This window comes from Synchiropus splendidus, chromosome 7, assembly GCF_027744825.2.
Source record: "Synchiropus splendidus isolate RoL2022-P1 chromosome 7, RoL_Sspl_1.0, whole genome shotgun sequence".
Lineage (NCBI taxonomy): Eukaryota > Metazoa > Chordata > Actinopteri > Syngnathiformes > Callionymidae > Synchiropus > Synchiropus splendidus.
The window spans coordinates 11,355,812-11,374,292 of record NC_071340.1 but is presented as its reverse complement, the minus strand read 5'-3'; the positions used below and the strand labels follow the sequence as shown (position 1 = coordinate 11,374,292).

Below are 18,481 nucleotides of genomic sequence, written 5' to 3'. Positions count from 1 at the left end.
AGAGGCTTTTGGTGGCTAATCTTTAGCTTGTTGTGTTATGCAGATGTGTTCTCATAAGCATATAAATCACTAGAGAGCGGAAGCTAGAGCATGCTGTTCGCCAAAACAAAACCTGATGTCCTTGGTTTGTGAGACTGACGTGAACGGTGGGCTTCTAACTTTCATCTGAAGACACACCGATTCTTGCACTCATTCATTGCGTGAAGGGTTTGAGAATCACTATATACTTCAAGCTTCCTCTTGTGAGCCTTTGTAATAACTCAACTAGGTCACTGGATATTTGAAAACATTTTCACCATTTTACACCGCTTATCATGTGAAAGCGCTTTCTCGGTTTCTGACTGTTACCCCCAATGACCTGACCTCAAACATTTGAAGGAAACGAAGGGGAGGAAAACTCAAAACTAACACTGCATTGTCACATGTGTTTGTTTGCTTAAGCAATGACAATGGGGAGGTATAGAGAACTAAGTGTTTCTCCCTCACCAGTAAGTTCCAAAATTGAACTGTCCACACCTCCATGAACAAAATAGGTTTCCCGTTTATGTTAAAGTGTCTGCAGTTATGTCAAGACCTCTACAGGCAACAAAAGGAACAGGTGCATACGTCAAGGACGCTGGGGAAAAACTGCAGCTCAACTGTGTCAAAAAACATCATTTCTTGTCTGCTCAAACAGCCATTTAATTGAGTCATAGTGACACAAATCTCACTTTCACAGTCAGTCAGGGTGATATGGTTTCTAGCCTTGTCAGAGGGGCAGACTAATCCGATTACAATCGTCAGCACATTCCGGGAAGTTCAGACGAAACAATGTGAAAGTTGAGCTTTCCTAAGGAAAACTGGGAATTCTCACTATCTGACTGAAAACTACCCAAGTCGAGTAAAATAAAAGACTTGAAGACACAAGGGCGGTGGGGGAGATGCAGGCGGCGTGGAGTCTGAAGTCGAAGAAACTTATATCCTTTAAAAATCGACCTAAATATTTTAAAAATTCGATCAAGTCATATCTAAATGACTTAACAGAAAAGCTTTTTTTCACTTCAAATGTGTGTTGCCAGACATATTGCTTTTACTAAACCTCTAATAATAATGATAATAATAATATAATATTATTATGATAATATTCATGATATCTCGACTTCAAGAAGAAGCCATGTTGATCCATCTCTCATGAGGTCAGTGGAACGTCAAGCATAATTGTTTATGTATGGCCACATATTTATGATTTTATTTCAAATTTGTACTCTTTTTGATCACATTTCTCCTTTCAAGGTAAACTCCCTTAACTTCCTAATTTTTAGACTACATCCTCAACAAAGTTCTTTTTCTGAATAATTGTTATTATAATTTCTGCTATTTACCAGCCACTTTTTAAAATGCAACCACTAGCAATGTTCCCCGAAAACAGTAGATTTAGTTGGATAACACCTCCCTCCTCTTAGAGATGAGAGGAAAAAGAACCTCCAATTGTGTAGATAGAGCGTTGCAGAGATGTTAGCGCTAACACCGCCCTCTAGCGACAGGCCTTTGTAAGTGAAACCTGTACAATCCAAAACGTTATATTAAGCCACCTAATCGACATAATTATTGATTGTGCTTGGACATTGGAGGAGCGTTCTCAGAAGGTTGTGCTATATGGTGCAGAAAAGATATAAATAGCACTTAGCCAAAGAAGAGCAGCCGCGGCACAGATGGCTGCAGCGCGGTTATTGACAAGGCTGCGTCCATATCTACATGTCTACAAACACAACAAGCCATTAGCTCCGCTTCATATTCAGATGCTATTCCAGTTACACAACTGAACTCCGTGTTCTCTCACAATCGGAGGCAAAAAAAATGGCTCTTGATTGTGGTCACTGAGTGCATGTTTGTTGGAGAATTACAGGCGATTGAGCTAACACGGTCTTGAAATTGTCAGTGAGAGCAGTAATAGATGGAAAGTGCTCTTATTATTGCTAGCGCTCTCCTTGTTAGCGGCTGAACCGCTCCACCTGAAGCCTTTATCACTGACTTGGCTTCCAAATCATGTTTTCTTTGAGCACCACAACAAAGATCTGGTGCAGAGTTACACAAACAGGCAGCACTGTAAAGCGGACGACAACAACTCCAGGTAACAACAAGTGGCTACACAGCAACCGACAGTTTGCCATGTAGCCCTGCTGGAGTTATTTATCAGCTCGTGCTCTGATAAGAAGAACACACGCTTGCGAGACAGTGTACATTTACCTAGGTAATAACATACACTCAACAACAACAGACAGGCGATATTAACAGTTGACTGGCACTAGCATCCCTCCCTTCATTGGTTACCCTCTCCTGCCACGAGGCTTGATGTCGATGGGCTTGTTGGTGGCGTACGGCGAGCCGTTGGAGCAGGCATGGCGGTAGCGAGCGATCCTCTCCAAGGACAGGTACTCAGAGTTGACAGGCAAACTCATGGTTGGAGTCCGAAAGGAAAGGAGAAGGGGTCAGTTGGATGGCGCTTTGAGTCTGACAGAGAGGTGGAGGGGAGCAGGTGGGTGGGAGATGAGATGGGTGTGACCTGGACTGAGTAAAAGCTGAGTGAGAGATGCAGTAGGAGGAGCAGAGGCGATTTACATGAGAGAGAATAATTTACTTCAGCAAAACTGCCAGTCGGGATTTTAGTACACTCAACTTATTACTGAACTGCAGTGTAACTGCTTATTGAGGAATCATCAATCACACACAGTAAGTATAAGTCCTACCCTTGCCAGTGATAACATGATGAATGAAGTGATAAAACAATAATTGTCTAAAACAAAATTCTTCATATTGACAATAATAATGACACTTGTTTTTATTGTATAAAATTAAAAAAATATATAAAATATATATGTAAGTATAGACCCACCTTTGTAAATTTATTCTTCAAATTGATAGAAATAATGAAACAAGTATTATTATTATGATTATGATTATGATTATTATTGTATAAAATGTACAGACCCAAACTTAACGACTCAGAATTACTTATGACAGAAATAAGTCGTCAAATTGATAAGAACAACTAAACTATAATAATACCAATTATTATTATTATGACTACTGCTATTGTTGTTGTTATTATTATTATTATTATGGCATAAAATGTATCGACTCAAATTTAAATAGACAGACTAACTTAAATGAAAGTAAGTATTAATAGCTGTTTTAAAATTTGAATTGAAACATTAAGGAGAGACAAAAAGTCATTTTACTTCTTCATTACGGGATGATTTTCAACTCGGAATTGAAAAGTGCTATTCCTTCTTTTAACCAATAGGAGGAGCCAAACTACAACACATGAATCACAAAGGGGTCCGCGCTAAGAAAGAACGCAGGGTATCGAGGTGAGGGTTTATGGTTGATAAAAAACTGAACATCATACGTAATGAACTCAACAATTAGAATAAAAAAAAGGTAAAGCAGAAGGCTGCTCTGAGCAGGCAGCAGGGGGCAGCTGTGGATCTTTCAGTTGAGCTCCTCTGTCTCAGAGGAAAGTCGCTTTCTCCTCAACACAGCGACTCCCCGGCGGACGTTCAGAGCCGCATCATGCAGAACACATCAGACTTCCATCATGGTGTGCGCACCACATATCTCTCTGGCACACACAGAGACAAATCGATCTTGCGCATCTGTCACGCACAAGTTCCTTGCGGTGTGTTGCCACACTGTCAGTCGCAGCGACAAGCTGTGGCAAGACAGCAGGTGACATCACTGCTGACGTCATTAGGCGTCTCAGGGATTCAGTGCCATTAAATCTCAGCCTTGGATCAAATAACTGCATATTTTTCTCCTCATGAAAGCAGCTTGCTTTTACACTTGCTTTTTATACTCCCCAAATAAATAACTCTAATACAGATTTCATTTGCCAATTGCAGCGCAAAAGGAAATAAGTCAGTAATCAATTCCTTTTTTTCAGCTGCTTTTTTGAGATTGTAAATTAATGTACACCAACATAGTAGCCGACATGAAATTCTACACAAACAAGCATAGGTTTAGTTGTAGGATGAATCAGGCCGAAGAGAGAAGACATTTATGTCAATATAAGCTTGTGGTCTCATCGTAACAGCAGTGAATATTTTGTTTGCTTATTTACAGGGAACTGTGTGAGTGAGACGCATCAATTATATGGCTATTATTCAAAGTTTCATACGTTTCTTCATGGTCATGCTGGCCTCCGCTTGACTGCTTTTGAGCATCAAACAGCAACACAACTTTGACGCACGGATGAGTGACGTAAGCAGCTGAACCTCTGTCACAGTGCAGGAGTTGATCATATCAAAGTGTAGCACGGCAAATAGCGGCTTTGTGAAAGGGTCAGCGACCTCAGGGTGAGAAACAACCCGCAGCACGCCTCCACCCCAGCACCTCATGTCATTAACTCATTTGGAATTAGGGGAATTTATTTAAAAATCCAGCACTATAACAAGTAATATCAATCCATTCATTGAACTCCTGTTCCCAAACCATTGTAGGTTCTCAGTGCTAAGAGATAAACAAGGACATGAGAGGGATTACTCAGGGTCGCACACCTTGTGTCCAAAAAACAGTGCTCTCTGTTGTAGCATTATGCTCAGTAACAACATGCTGCGAAGCACCTCACAGCTGAAGTTATGTTGAGTAAGATTGCAAATAAATCCATGAGAGTGACATGGCCAACAATGTGACAGCCACTCACATTCAAGTCAGCCCAGTTACAGATAAAAAAAAAAATATTTGCTATATAATAGAAACTAACTGAATGACAAGCCCACAAGCTGCAATGACATTTCTTGCACAGTTTCCTCTCTGGAGATAAACACTGACGTGGACAGTGAGAAATTAGGAGATACCGCCGTGACAATGGCGGCTTGTTCAGTTGTCGCGCTGCATGAGGAGCTCTGTCGGGAGATAAAGGAGCACATGGCGAGAACAGCGAGGGCCCATCAAGGAAGCAGCTTCCTCAGCGCTAACCGCTTCAGAAAATAAAGCAGTGACAGATAGACAGGAGGAAGAATACAATTCTTGGCAGATGCAGAATTATCGCCATGGCAACAACACCCACGGTGCCGTTGACGAATGAAATATTAAGATCAATTATTTGGACAACTGCTTCCTTTGGGGATTGAATTTATGGTCTCTCGGGCATCATGTAAACATCTGTTCAGTGTTTGGGGGTGCGATTGGTTCGCCTCAGCACTTCCTCCATGCATGTTATCCTTCATGTTTAGCGTGCGGTTGCCATGGCGACCTAGCAGAATGAAGGGACAGGTAGGCTTTGACAGCCAATCGGCAATCAGTTGCTAAGGACGCACGGGCAGACGTGGAAACCGGGAGAAGGACAGTGAGAGTGCAAGAGGCTGAAGAATGGAGAAGTTCATGGGGCAGGAAGTGAAGCAGTAATAAAGGCTATAAGTGAATTACAAGGTAATTAGGAACCAAATAGGCGACGACTACATTCGTTCTTGCCTGCGACAGACGACTTAATCCTAGGCTGCAAACCACACAGACGGCTCCTTCACATGTTTTGCAGCCGTTCAGATGAAATGTTGGAGAGGCTCATATCCAGTAGCACCTGACACTTGGCTATTCTTGTCCAGCAAACTCAAGAGATATGAGGTTTAGGAAGTGTTTACTGTTTACTCCTGGAAAACAAAAGATGAAGTCAGGAAGCATAACCAGGATTATAGCTGTGAAAATAGTATCCTACAATGACCAGGCTTGAAGCTTCATTAAAAAAAAAAAAAAAAAAATGAATGTTACGGCTCCAGTTTTGATGGACAGCAAGGATGAATGAAGGGAGGATGGGCGGGCACCGAAGTGAGTAAGCGGACAGAGAGCTCTTCAACATCACACATGGATGCACTCAGTGCCAGACGTAGTGCAGTAAAAGCACATGGTGAAGCTAATAGGTTTAAGTTGGCTGTCGTCCCAGTGATGTCAGACTAATCCCTTATTAAACCCTTGATGACATCACCAGAGCGGCGAGAGTGTTCCGAGCGCTCAGGCCGCATGTTCACACACAAGTTTGAAGAGTGTGTGTCAGCACGTGGGTGATTTTGTAAGAGGGGATGCCCGGGCAGCGGGTGTCCTCGCAGGTAATCCAGCACACACACACACACACACACATAGACAACAGCGTCCGTAGCCATCTTCTGTTGTCAGTGTGTTTACGTGGGGTGTAAGTAGATGAGAGGCCCTTCTTACAACTGCTATGTTGTTGCACTGTGTCTTGGTGAGTATTTACACTTTCAATACACATAAAAATATGTTCCAGAAAAAAAAAAATCTAAAATAACAATACATTAAGATTAAGCCGATACATATACTTTGATGCCATAGATGGCTCCCTTGAGCAAGGCATGGTGAAGCAAGACCAGAGAACCATGTCCCCATAATAATAATAAGACATATTTTCTCAAATAGCTCAAGACGCTGAGACAGAAAATAAAACACATCTGAATGAATCCCAAACCTCTTGGTGTGACGACGCCACAAAGCAGACATTAGTCATACGCAACCTTGATGAGCATCACAGTATGACTCAAGCTAGCTTGCTAACACAACATAAGTTGCTCTTTTGCTTTGATGATAGGTTTTAGAAAAGCGCAGAAAAAGCAAAGAGCTCTTATTCTGAAAGAGTTATGTGCTGGTGGAACAGGAAGCAGTGTGCTTGCTTGAAGGAGATTATAGAATATAGAAAAGGCTACTTTTCCTCCAGTTCCTGCAGCGAAACCGTAAATTGTTAAATAAATAAATAAAACAATTTCAAGATGAATGGACTGGGATTTGTATGAAGCTGGGTTGAGAAACCTAGATAGTGGTAATGTTTTGCTCATAGGCGCAAGTGTGTATGGAATAATGAAAGTCAGTTCCTGTGTTATTTTGCTGGCCTCACGAATAAAACCCTGCAGTGGGAGCATTAGCCTTCCTGAAAAATATAATAAAGTCAAGTTATTTGAATAATTGTCTCCACTAAAGTATGCACTTGGCCTGGACGCCTACAAAAATGAGCAAAAATCTATGCACACACATGTGAGTGCGTGAGGGGACTCCCTGTGCGCAGCTAAGTCTCCCTAATCTCTTTCTATAGCTCCTCATACATACTGTCGTCATCAAGGCAATCCTAATCTCCATCATCTCAGCCACAATCCCCACCTGACATCAACCACGTCATCATCACGCTTTCCCACTAATGAGAGATATTCCCATAACGTGTGTGAGATCCCGCGCATGGAAGCAGGCGGCCCAGGAGAATCAAGGGCTCCCACTGAGGCCCAGATATACATAGACATTTTGCTAATAAACACCAAAAATCAAATGTCAGCGGTCACAACTGTGAAAGAGATGTTTGCCCATTATCATAGCCAGCGCCATTGTTTTTGGCAGGAAACTGGATAACATCTGGAACCGGAGGTTGTGACGCACAAGCGTTTTACTGCGCTAAACAAGCGCACCGCAGGGCGAATAGTCATTCTCTTGAATTTCTTCTTCATTTGACACAAGAGGGTCAGTGGCACGTTTGTTGATCAAAGCAGCCAGCTGTTGTGGGTCGAATTGTATTGCAATTTTGTTATTAAGAGGAGATTGTAAAACCAGAGAATAGTTTAATAGGTCTTCAGCTAACATCTGCTGGAGAGCGGTTGGTTCCAGTGTGTTCAAATTTCAGCAAGAGTAGGAGCACTAGGATTTTTCCATTGAGTTTCTATTGCTTATTAGTTACATCTTGGGCAAAAGTACTGGGGAAATCGGGTCAGGTTGCCAGTCTATTACACGGGAATTTAGACACACGCACAACGAAAGTCATGGATCAGCATGTTTTTAGCTGTGGGAGGAAGCTGGCAGAATAGGATTCTTACACAACCCCAACACTACCGGGTGCGTTAGGAGGTTCAATTTTGGACTTGTGATGAGCCCGCAGAAGAACCTACGGCACAGTCCAATTCTTCTTACTTTCACAATATTTTGTGAGCGATATATCTGTCCTCATTGCAGAGACTAGACTGAAAGGCAGCTGTAGCAGCTGCTGTGGACGGCTACCAAGAGACATGTCAGATGCATTGTATAGAAATGCCACGGATGTCAAAGAAAAAAAAAAAGACGTGATGTAAAAGTAGCCCGGGGCGCTTTGTGCGGCACCACGACTCTTTGTTTTATATTTACTCCAGCAGGCGGTTACGTAAGTGTGGTGTCACGCAGCCACACCTGATGAAAACAGCAGCTCGTAAAACAAAGACTTGGCTTTTGTTCTCCCTAGTCTTTGACTTTCCATTCAGTCATTGTGCACCGGTGCTCAGCTGTCGGCTAAAAGACACCCAGAGACAGTCACTTATATTAACATCCAGTGTCTGTAAATACAAATCCAAAATACATTTAGATTAAAATATAGAGCTGTTAGATTGTGGACATTTCTTTTTTTTGTCATTCTGCAAGACGGGGTTGTATGTTTTGGATCGCTGACACTTCAGCATGTATGTATAAGGTTAAATCAAACAAATGTATTTTTTATGAGACACAATTTTAAGTCGTCCATTCCAGTGACAAGCACAACAAGTTTTTGGAGCAAAAACCTCTCAATTCATACAGTATGTACTAGAGGTCGCAGCTGACTCACAGTCACGGTAGTTTAGGTTTTTATTCCCTCAGTTTTTGTGTCACGCAAGTGTGATCAGTTGATCGGCAACATTTTGAAAACACTCTCTCAACCTTGTTAAAAACCCACCAGAGTGCTGAGGATGACGCCCATCAAATGGTGCATGAAACACAGATGCTTTCATGCAGTTGTGGTGTGTTTATTTAGAACTGTTTGTATGACTGTGTGGTTGAAATGAGTTGCAGGATGAAGAACACAAGGGCAGTAACGTGTGACTGAGAATGACAAAGCAAACGGAAGGCTGGCGACAAGAACCTTGAGAAAAGAGAGACATGCTGTGTGTGGCCTTGTACAGTTATATTTGTGGGGACCAATTGTTGAAAACACGCATCCTTGTGGGGACCGTTAGCTCTTTAGGTAAAGCCTCAATTTGAAGATTGAAACAAAAAAACTGGATCATGAATGTAAGTTAGGTTTAGGTACTGGTTAAGTTCAGCCATTTGTACCCACAAGGATAGAAATATAAACGTGTGTGTGCGTGTGTGTTTGACAGGCCGGAGAACCAGTTGTTAAATAATGAACATTTTGCAATTCAAAAGAGCAGCTAATTCCTCTGACAGAGAGAAGGTGGAACAGCGGAGTGTTCTGGTGCGGTACATTAACGTGTGAGTCTCCTAAAATATCAGCGAGCGCGAGTCTGTTGCGCTCAAGTAACTTCATAATCAATTTGACACAGTCCGTCCTCGTGAGACAGCCGGAGTAACAACAGATTAAAGAAATCACACACTTGCACGCACCCAGTGCGGTGTTCATTAACATAAAATGCTGAATTCTGTGGCTTCATTGGAGATTTGGGGTCAAGAATCTGTGATTTTATTCATACATTAATTACATTTGAAAAGTCATACATCCTCTTCTTTTCCGACGCAGAAAGAACAGAAAGAAAGAGGTGAATCACAGTACATTGTTCATAAGTCAGCACTCACTGTCAAGCTTGCAGAAAGATGCAGACATCTTCATTTTTGATGTACATTTCCTTGTTTAAGTGTGTAATTTGAAAGGTCTTTCGTCTTGTAGTGAAGACAATACATGTCAACGTGGCCTGTTCTGATTAAAATATTTGTTCTCTTCACGTCACAGGAACAAATTGATTCCATTAGGCGAGAGTTGGATGCACTGAGTTCTGTTGAAGGTTTTTCCTCCTGTTACTCGGAGGTTGTGCGGTGCACTGCTCGCCTCTTCATACCCCAGTTATTAAGTGTTATTGTAAGTGTTTATAAGTGTTTTCATGGTGCGTTCATTGGCGTTTTGGAGAATGTAGATGTTTGTTCTGACCTTGATGTGCTCTTTCCATTTCTGAACGTATTTAGGAGCTTGGCCATTCACGTAAATCACATATGTCCCTGTACTAATTTAAAATGTTCTCTGAAAATATTAAATGTTTGCTTCGCTCTGAGCTCAACTGAATACATTTGAAATGCTTTCCTGTTAACTTAAAAAAAAAAATGTTACTATACGGGGAGTCACGTGATTTAAGAACTGGAGCAGGGGAGAAGTGATGAGTCTAAAAAGAGTTGAGCCCGAGGTCTGGTTAATAATTGAAAGATGGAAGAAGCTGAATTGAGCTTCTATTTCATATGTGCTCCGCCCTCTAACAGCCTTCGCTATTGGTTGATCCACATCGAGGCGCTGGCCTCGGCCTGAGTCTTCGATCGATTGGCTCTCCGCCCAGGAAGGCACCGCCCACCACGTATAACTCTCCCCTGCTCCCGCCAGGTTCATATTCATTGAACCTGGGTTACGTGAGTAACCATCATTTTCTCAAGCCACATGAACACACTGGGTCTGAGGGTTAGGGTTAAGACATTACCCATACGGTGTCATATTCAGTCTCTGTAGCAGGTCATTGTTGTTTAGTGCGGACGAGATTTGAATTAAGTGCTTTAATTTTACTTCCCTTTTCTTTTATACACACCCTATGGTGGTCGATGAACCCTAAAATGAATATGAGGGATCTACATATAGAATGTTTACAGTACAACTGATCTAGCTAGTTTGAGCTGTGGCGTCTTTTTTCAGGTTTTGGGTAAAAGGGCAATAATGAAACAACAAAATGTTTTTTTGCACACTATTCTAGTTCATAATGTAGAAGCCCTGTCAGTCATGGATGAAGGTGAATAAAGCAAGTGTCTCTTCTTCTCGTCCGTCCGTCCGTAACTCTTGCGGCATGCTTTTGATGCCGTCCATTCACCAGAGGGTGGGAACAAACAACGTATAGCTGAGCACATCGGAATTACACAGCTATGATGTGCTGGTGGAAAGCTGATGCTGCAGGTGAGCAGGGGCTCACGTTCACCTCCAACATAGTGTCCAATTCCTTTAGCTTGGAGTGACAAAACAATCTACATGCGGGAACTAAACGTCAGAGAAGAGTAGGTGTATGAGGGCGTGAGATAACGGTTCCCGCTGTTATTAAGTTTCACACAGGTGAAAATGCCACAAAAAAACACGCTGCCTTTAAACATGTATCGCTAAATATCCCCTATTAAAGCGTTTATTAATAACAGTGGATACCTGACTGTGTTTTGGACGGAGGCCGAGGGAGAAGGTTGGTGCACGCACTCAACGTCTTCTATCCCCGAGTTCTAAAAATAGCAGCATCCAGCCTTCGTCGTCGCTGGTCTCTTTGACACAGCAGCTTTACTCCACACATTTCATCCCCCTCCTGCTCCAACAAGCTTGTATGTCCAAAAATTGGAATCAGAGCACCGTGTGTGAATCACGCTTTATGGTTAAGAAACGCAGATAATATCAATGTCTTAAGGAAACACTGATACCACAGAAGGTTTTCAGAGTCAAAGGTTTGTCGTCCATCCGTGTTATTTTTTATATAAAATAAGAAGCACAAAAGAATAAAACCAGCCAAAACATTATTGTTGTTTTTGCCCAAGTGCACAATATTACCGCTATAATAGTATTACTACTACAGTATATGTTCTGACGTCACAGCTGTACATTTGCATGACAATATATTCATATATCCTGTAATTGCAGGCAATGCAAATGGCTTCCCAACACAAACCTGTATTCAAATGATTAAAAAATACATTTGTCATGCAAATAACTAGTTTTCACGAACACTGCTGTTACGTAATCTCCACAAGCTGCTGGTACACCCCGGGGTCTAACACAGGAAGGAGTAGAACGGTCCATTATCAAGGTCCAATGAATAATACACGTCGTTCTAACAGCCTGTCTGGACGCGCACACACTCAAAAATGCACACACCAACATACACTTTGATGGTGCAGCACGGGAAGCCAAATCCTCGCCCGGAGTCTGACAAGCTCATCTCTCTTTCTTAGAGATTCAACGTCTGACTCTGACAACCATGAAGATTTGGCTGCTGACTTCTGTTTTTTTTCTCCCATTGCTAATCCAGAAACACAATATTATGTGACATCAAACACTCACTTATGAACAGAAAACTGGGTTGGATCTAATGACAGTTAAAGCTACATCTCAACATGTGGTCAAATTTGTGAATGGAAAGCGAGGTGAGCTGACAGCAGCTCGGTGAACTGCAGCCTGCTTGTTCAGTTTGTACTCTGATCATAGATTGTAACGGAAATTACTAATTAACAGGCTAGTTAGCGTTTCATTTGAATGTGTTCAGTTAGTGTGCGCTTGTAAGGCTGTGCGCAAACACATCACGATGTGTCAGCGTTTAAATAGCCACTGTTTACTGACGTACAATGACTTTTCAGTGACTGCTTTTTCAGCCAGAGGTGTCTAACCTTTTCCGAAGAGGACATGCATGACGACACTCGCACACTCATGTACACACAACTTGTCACACAACATATCAGACTACACACTCACTGACTGATTCAATTCCTTTTAACAATGGTGATAAAATGCATTTACTATTAAACTTCAAGCTAAAAAAATCATAACATCAGGTGGTGCTTGTTGCCTTTGCCAAGTCACAACCAGGCTTTTAGCAAGCTCTGCACTTACATGCAGAATGACCTAAAAATGCCCCACTGTTTCCCCCTCCTGGTGACCACATTCAACATCAAAATTCATGACTAAAATGGAAAAACAGCGATCACCAGGTACAGTTCCTTGGGCTAAGAGAAGCTTTTACTTTTAAAAGGTTGCTAAATGGATGTTTGTGGAGAACAGCGTGCTTAATTCCCACTGTTGACATTTACAGTTGATAATTGTCCTTTATGGTATGACTTTTAAAAACTTTTTCATCAGGATACAAATGTAATTCTTTGGTGAAAATGAGAAAGAAAAGAAAGGCAGCAATCTCCAGAAACCACATATGGATTGTTTTCTTGTCTCATAGGTGTGAAAGGTCAGAAAACCATCATAAACATGAAGCTATTACTCATAAAACGCTGGTACTTGTAAGCCTTCTAAGCTCATTGCAGTTAAAAAAGAATATCAGCATGGGTGGAAATGAAAGGCAAGTCAAAAGTATGCGCTGTCCCAGTACCTTCAAGGTTAGCTGGTATGTACTTTCTAATGCCCTCAACTGCCAAGTATCACGTTTACACGGATGGGACAAAAATACATAAGTAAATAACAGCTTGCAGAGTTTTGCACATTTTTATCAAATTTATCACACATTTAAGATTCATTCCACTCATTTGTGTATGTTGAAAGATGAACAAGGGGTAAAGCTGGAGTTAACCTGCACAACTACCCCAAAGTAAAACGGCGGAACAATGGTCTGATGATCCTTCAAATAAATCGGACAAGTGAGCACACTGGAAATATTACAGCAACTATTTGTACTGTTGGCATCCCAACCGCCCTCTCTGATGACATCACTGAGTCCTTGGTGTCCCTCCCAGTTAAGGATGTAGCTGTGAGACGTCTATTCCCAAAAGACACCCAGCCAGTGTATGACTAATCAAAACAAGAGCCCACAATGAAGCTCATTTCAAAACAGCTCTTTGGTGAGAATGCTCGCTGTATTCGTTGTTTACGCGTCCACTCGAGCGGTTAGTGCCGGAGAAAATGACAGGAAGCGTCTGGCGCGTTTAACAATTAACTCCCCTGAACACATGTGAGCCGAGGAAAGTGCACTGGGTTAGCCCAAGCCTGGCGACCACACACTTCAACAGGCACATGTGCTGGTTCACGTATCCTTTCTACAACTCATGAGCAAATATCAGCACGAGCTGCAACACTCACCATATCCAGGAATGTCTTCTAAAGGGAAAGTTGCTGAGGTGCATCATGGATTTTTCTCTGTGGACGCCGGGGTACTGTCCCGGCTTCATCATGAGGTCGTCTCAGGACTAAGCCCCACAACCTTTTAGGGAAATTTATCTCAAATGGAAAGAAGACAATACCCTCCGATCACAGTGCAAAGAGTAGTGTCCCATTCTGGAGTTCTCTGCCAATGAAACTTCCAAAGTCACAGGAATTCAGAACCTGAAATAGGCACCGTATAATCCATTGAGTTCAGATGATAAAAAAGTAAAGTATATTTAAAAAAAAAAAAGCCAAAATTTCAGGGCGTCAGCAGCACCGGCACACCAGCAGTCCTCAAGCAGGACCGTCTCAGTTCTCCAGCTGCTCCTGCTTTTTTCCGTGGGATTCTTCCAGCAAAGGTTTGGAAATTACTGTCCCACATCCACATGGTGAGCCGGTTCACAGAGTCATTCCTGCGGAAAACATTCCTTTTTCCTGACAGCTAATGACGGTCACATCGGTGTGACGCCGCATGTTAGGCGCACACTCTCCTGCTTTCATCCTCCGTCTCACTTGCTTTGCATCTTTAGCAGCGCTCTGCCCTTTCTCAACCTCCCAAATGAAGTCACAAAAACACAGAGAGCCTCTTCTCTCCCTGCCCTTCCTCCCTCGTCACTCTGCCTCCTCCCTGTGTGCTCCCGTCAGTGGGATGTCCTGACCCTGAGTGAGAGGTGTGCCTGTTCTTTCAGCAGGGAGCCAGCTAAAGCTATTGATCCTCTTACTGCCGCACTTCATTCACAGAACACGTCTGCACATGTACATGTGGCGTTTATAAGGGCAGCTATTCATGAGAAGGCTGGTGACGCAAACGTAGATAAATAATGACTTCCTGGAGAAGGGACTGTTCTCCGGCATTATTATGTTTTGCAACGGAAAATACTGGATTGTAAAAAAAAAAAAAAAAAAAAAAACATGAATAAATGAACTTAAAGAGCCCTTTTGCGTGAGACTACGTTACTGCATGAACAGTCCTGTAAACAGGGAGGAGGAAAAACTTGGCAAGCATCCAATAACCATTGAACACGCGAAACCAATGACTTGATGATTCAGCAATTCTGCCAGACACGATATCACAAATGCAAAAAAACATTTAACACAAAAACATATGACAGCTAAATGCTTTGCTCATGCAATTGTTGCCAGTTTTAACAGACATATTAAAGGCAGCTATGGCTCGTCTTCATCTGCAGGCTGTGATGCACTTATCTGACTTGTGCGTTTTATCAAGGGAAAAAGTTTGACTCAGACCTCAGGCTCTTTCAACTGCTTTAAGAGCTTGAACTGCCGCACTACAGCATGGGAACTGCAGTGATAACGTTTTTTACAGCTCTCCCACTAATAACATTTAAGTATGTGGGTGGCCATATTTAATTACCCACAGGCTGGATGAGCCTGCAGGCCATGGGTTGGGCACCTTCAAACTGACTAATCCATGTCAATCCTATAGTTTGTAGTGTGCTAATACAAGCAAATAATAATTGAGTTAACACCACACAAACCATCACCTAAGACAACAGTATGACCATGACCTTTTTTCTATACATTTTTTCTTTGTGTTCTCTATATATATATATATATATATATATATATATATATATATATATATATATATATATATATATATATATATATATATATATATATATATATATATAGTGAGTGAGTGAGTTCATGTCTCACTCTTCTCAGATTTACCCCACTAAATATCCATAGTTGCTGCGACATTCTTTCAAATGATATTCATAAATCTTCTGTGGCAGGAACACAAAGCATCTTTTTCTTCTCACAACATCAGACCAAACTTCAGATGTATCAAGATAACAAGGCATGTCGCAGCAAGCCTGGGAGTTATCAAGAGCGCGTGGATGGCATCACATGTGAGGGAGCTTTACACACTTCTGTTGACATGATGTTTGCAAGGACGTCGTGAGTCAAGGTGGTTGCTTGCAGTGTGTTTTGGATTACATTAAAATGGAGCCTAAGCTCCAGTTGCAGCGGTCTGAAAAACAGGATCTAGCGTTTGCTTCTTACACACATCCTGCCCCTGCACACGTCAGCAGCCGCTCACATTTAGCCAGAAGCCAAACCACCAGTCCACATGCACCTCCAGCAACAGCTTGTCAAGTCGATCGAGTGAAAAGAAGCTCTCTGGGAATTTTAAAAATGTGTTCGAGATTTGCTTGACTGCAATTTTAATTCCTCAAAAGGTAGCACCTCTCCGATTTTGGCCACGTTTGAGTGTTGCCGCTACAAATGGATGCCGGCGACAGATCTAAAAATAGCCCATCCACTGTATGGCCCTGAGTGTATGTGTGTCCTGTTGCGTAATGCCAACCGCCGCTTTGGGGACTGTTGTCCCCAGAACTCCTCCATGCTGGTGAGCTGTCACGACTCATCCAGCGCATCGACAGGAGAGGAGATGGGAAACAAAGAAAGAACGAACAAAGGGATGATACAATTGACACGTGATGAGTATTAGGAAGATGGGAGGAAGACGTTTTTCTACGAAATGGTTGATGATAGATTTAAAGGTATGAAGAAAGAAACGTTTAAATATATAAAGCTAAACAACTACAAAACATTCAAATGTCTCATTGTTCATCAAACTTTGTAACTATTCGTATATTATTAAGATAAAACAGTGGTGGTTTATATTTTGCTGGTGAAAAACAAATACTTCACCATTGCCTTCGAACAACATAGAACACTTCACTCACTTCGTTGTTATTCTTTTCACACTGACCTCACCTAACCTGGACATGCAGCTCCTCTCACTCTGCTTAATACACAGGCTGACCCTCTTCCTTATCAGGTGATGATGTTTGTAAAATCAGTGACGTCTTTTCTTGTTGTGTAGCCGCTTCTGCAGTGGCACGTTGTCATCTTTAGCGAGAGGCAGGACAGGTGGCCAGTGTAGCCCGGACATCACACACACTCTCACAATGTGGACAATTTAGGGTCACCACTCGCATGTTTTTGGCGTGTGGGAAAAAGCCATACCAACTCCACAGAGACAGGACCCACCCAAGTCCCGTGGTCAGCTCAAGCCAGATGGCAACCAGGGGAGATCGCATCACTTATCAGTACCATGCTGGGTAGACATGAATCTGTTGAACTTTGTAGTGAGCAAATAACACCCTAACTTTTTCAGGATTCTAACCGATTTAACTAACAACAGATGAGATGGATACCGAGCAAAAAGCCAAACTTTGTGGATCAGGAAACGCCATGAGTTGCATTGTATGAAGTACAGAATCCAGCTGTTGCAGTGTTAACATCTGACAACTGAGAGTACCACGCTCCTTAGGTTTCAATTAGCACGCCTCTTTGCATCGCATCAGCAGTCTGGCATGGACCTCTTTCACTGGACATCAGAAGGAAAGGGTCAGATTACAGGACGGAAGGAGTGCACATTGATTTGTCATTAGCAGAGAACTTTTGTCCATCGATCTCCTGATCAATAGTCCTGACAACAGCAAATACACAACCTCTTCAGTCAAATTACTGAGCCATTGCGACAGGCATGTCAGGGCCGGTGCTATTGTTCTGGCTACGCTGTTTAAACAGACAATGCTACACTTGGTGGCAGCTAAATTTCACTGAGTTAGCCACCAAACATGGACTGATCCAGAGATTGATTGAAAAAAAAAAATGCTCTGGGTGTTGTTTTTTTGTGCCATTGAGGCGGCTGGCTGTCCATCACTGTGTGTGTCACCGTGGAAATGCCTCGGGCCCGTTTGTCCTTCTTGCCATTCACAGATGGTTCTGCTGTGGCATTTCTGCAAAGGTTAACTCATTCCCCATCCAATGAGAGATTCGTAATTAGATTCACACTTTTAATGGGGGCACAGATCATACAATTGTACAATGGAAGGAGAGTAAAAAAGTACATGGTTAGAAGACGTCTCGAATCAAACCACTCCTTAAAATCCAATTTAGTTCATTCACAAGATTCACTTTTCTGAGACCAGTTTATATCGTTTTTAAAAATGAAGATACTGAAAAATGGATCTGGTGTCCACTAAATCCCAGAGTCGAGGGGGCGCTGAGGACAGTCAATCCGCTTTGACCTTTTCATGAGGGAAATTCATTTGCTGAGGCTGACGCCAGGATTTATGCGTCAACATTTCATTAATCTATAACAGTCGAGGCATGAAACAGTGACAGCTCTGAAAGTGTTCTGTTATAATTACTGTACATCTAGACTTTAGTTAAGTCATCGAAGTCCCTGAGGAGAGCTGCAAAACTATTACATTTATGAACAAAGTTGGTCTTCAATGTGCTGGCTCATATTTTATTTGACAAAAAAGTAGTTTGAGGGATAAAAGGATGCAGGCCGAAGAAGCAAAGAAAGAAACTTACATGAACGCCTGCAAGTTCTGACAGATGTCAGTGCAGTATGTTTCATGATTCTTGAAATTTCCATAATGGCTGTGATGACACACAGTGTAAATAGGACCATGGGTGATGCCAACGAAAGGTGACAAAAAAATATCCTGCATTGCAGTATGTAACAGCAAAGCGATATTTGAGATGACAGCTGGAATAGCTGGAATGCACAGAAGTATGGCTTCCTCATCTCCAGCTCCCAGAGAGACAGACCCAGTTGACCATCAGTGACTCCCCAAAGCA

The 18,481-nt window shown here is 42.2% G+C and overlaps 1 protein-coding gene across 12 annotated transcripts in view; it reads right to left on the bottom strand.

Moving 5' to 3' along the window:
- Positions 1-18,481, bottom strand: part of pde4d (phosphodiesterase 4D, cAMP-specific) — a 182,484-nt gene that overhangs the window by 29,036 nt on the left and 134,967 nt on the right. The window contains exon 1 of one of the 12 annotated variants that reach the window (XM_053869804.1): positions 13,787-14,717. The exons of 10 other annotated variants lie outside the window; for them this stretch is intronic. In XM_053869804.1, coding sequence (XP_053725779.1) covers positions 13,787-13,878 — 92 coding nt within the window. In that variant the 5' untranslated portion in view covers positions 13,879-14,717. Of the gene's footprint in view, positions 1-2,310; positions 2,747-13,786; positions 14,718-18,481 lie in introns of those variants that run through there. One more of the 12 variants, XM_053869806.1, reaches the window with a different exon arrangement.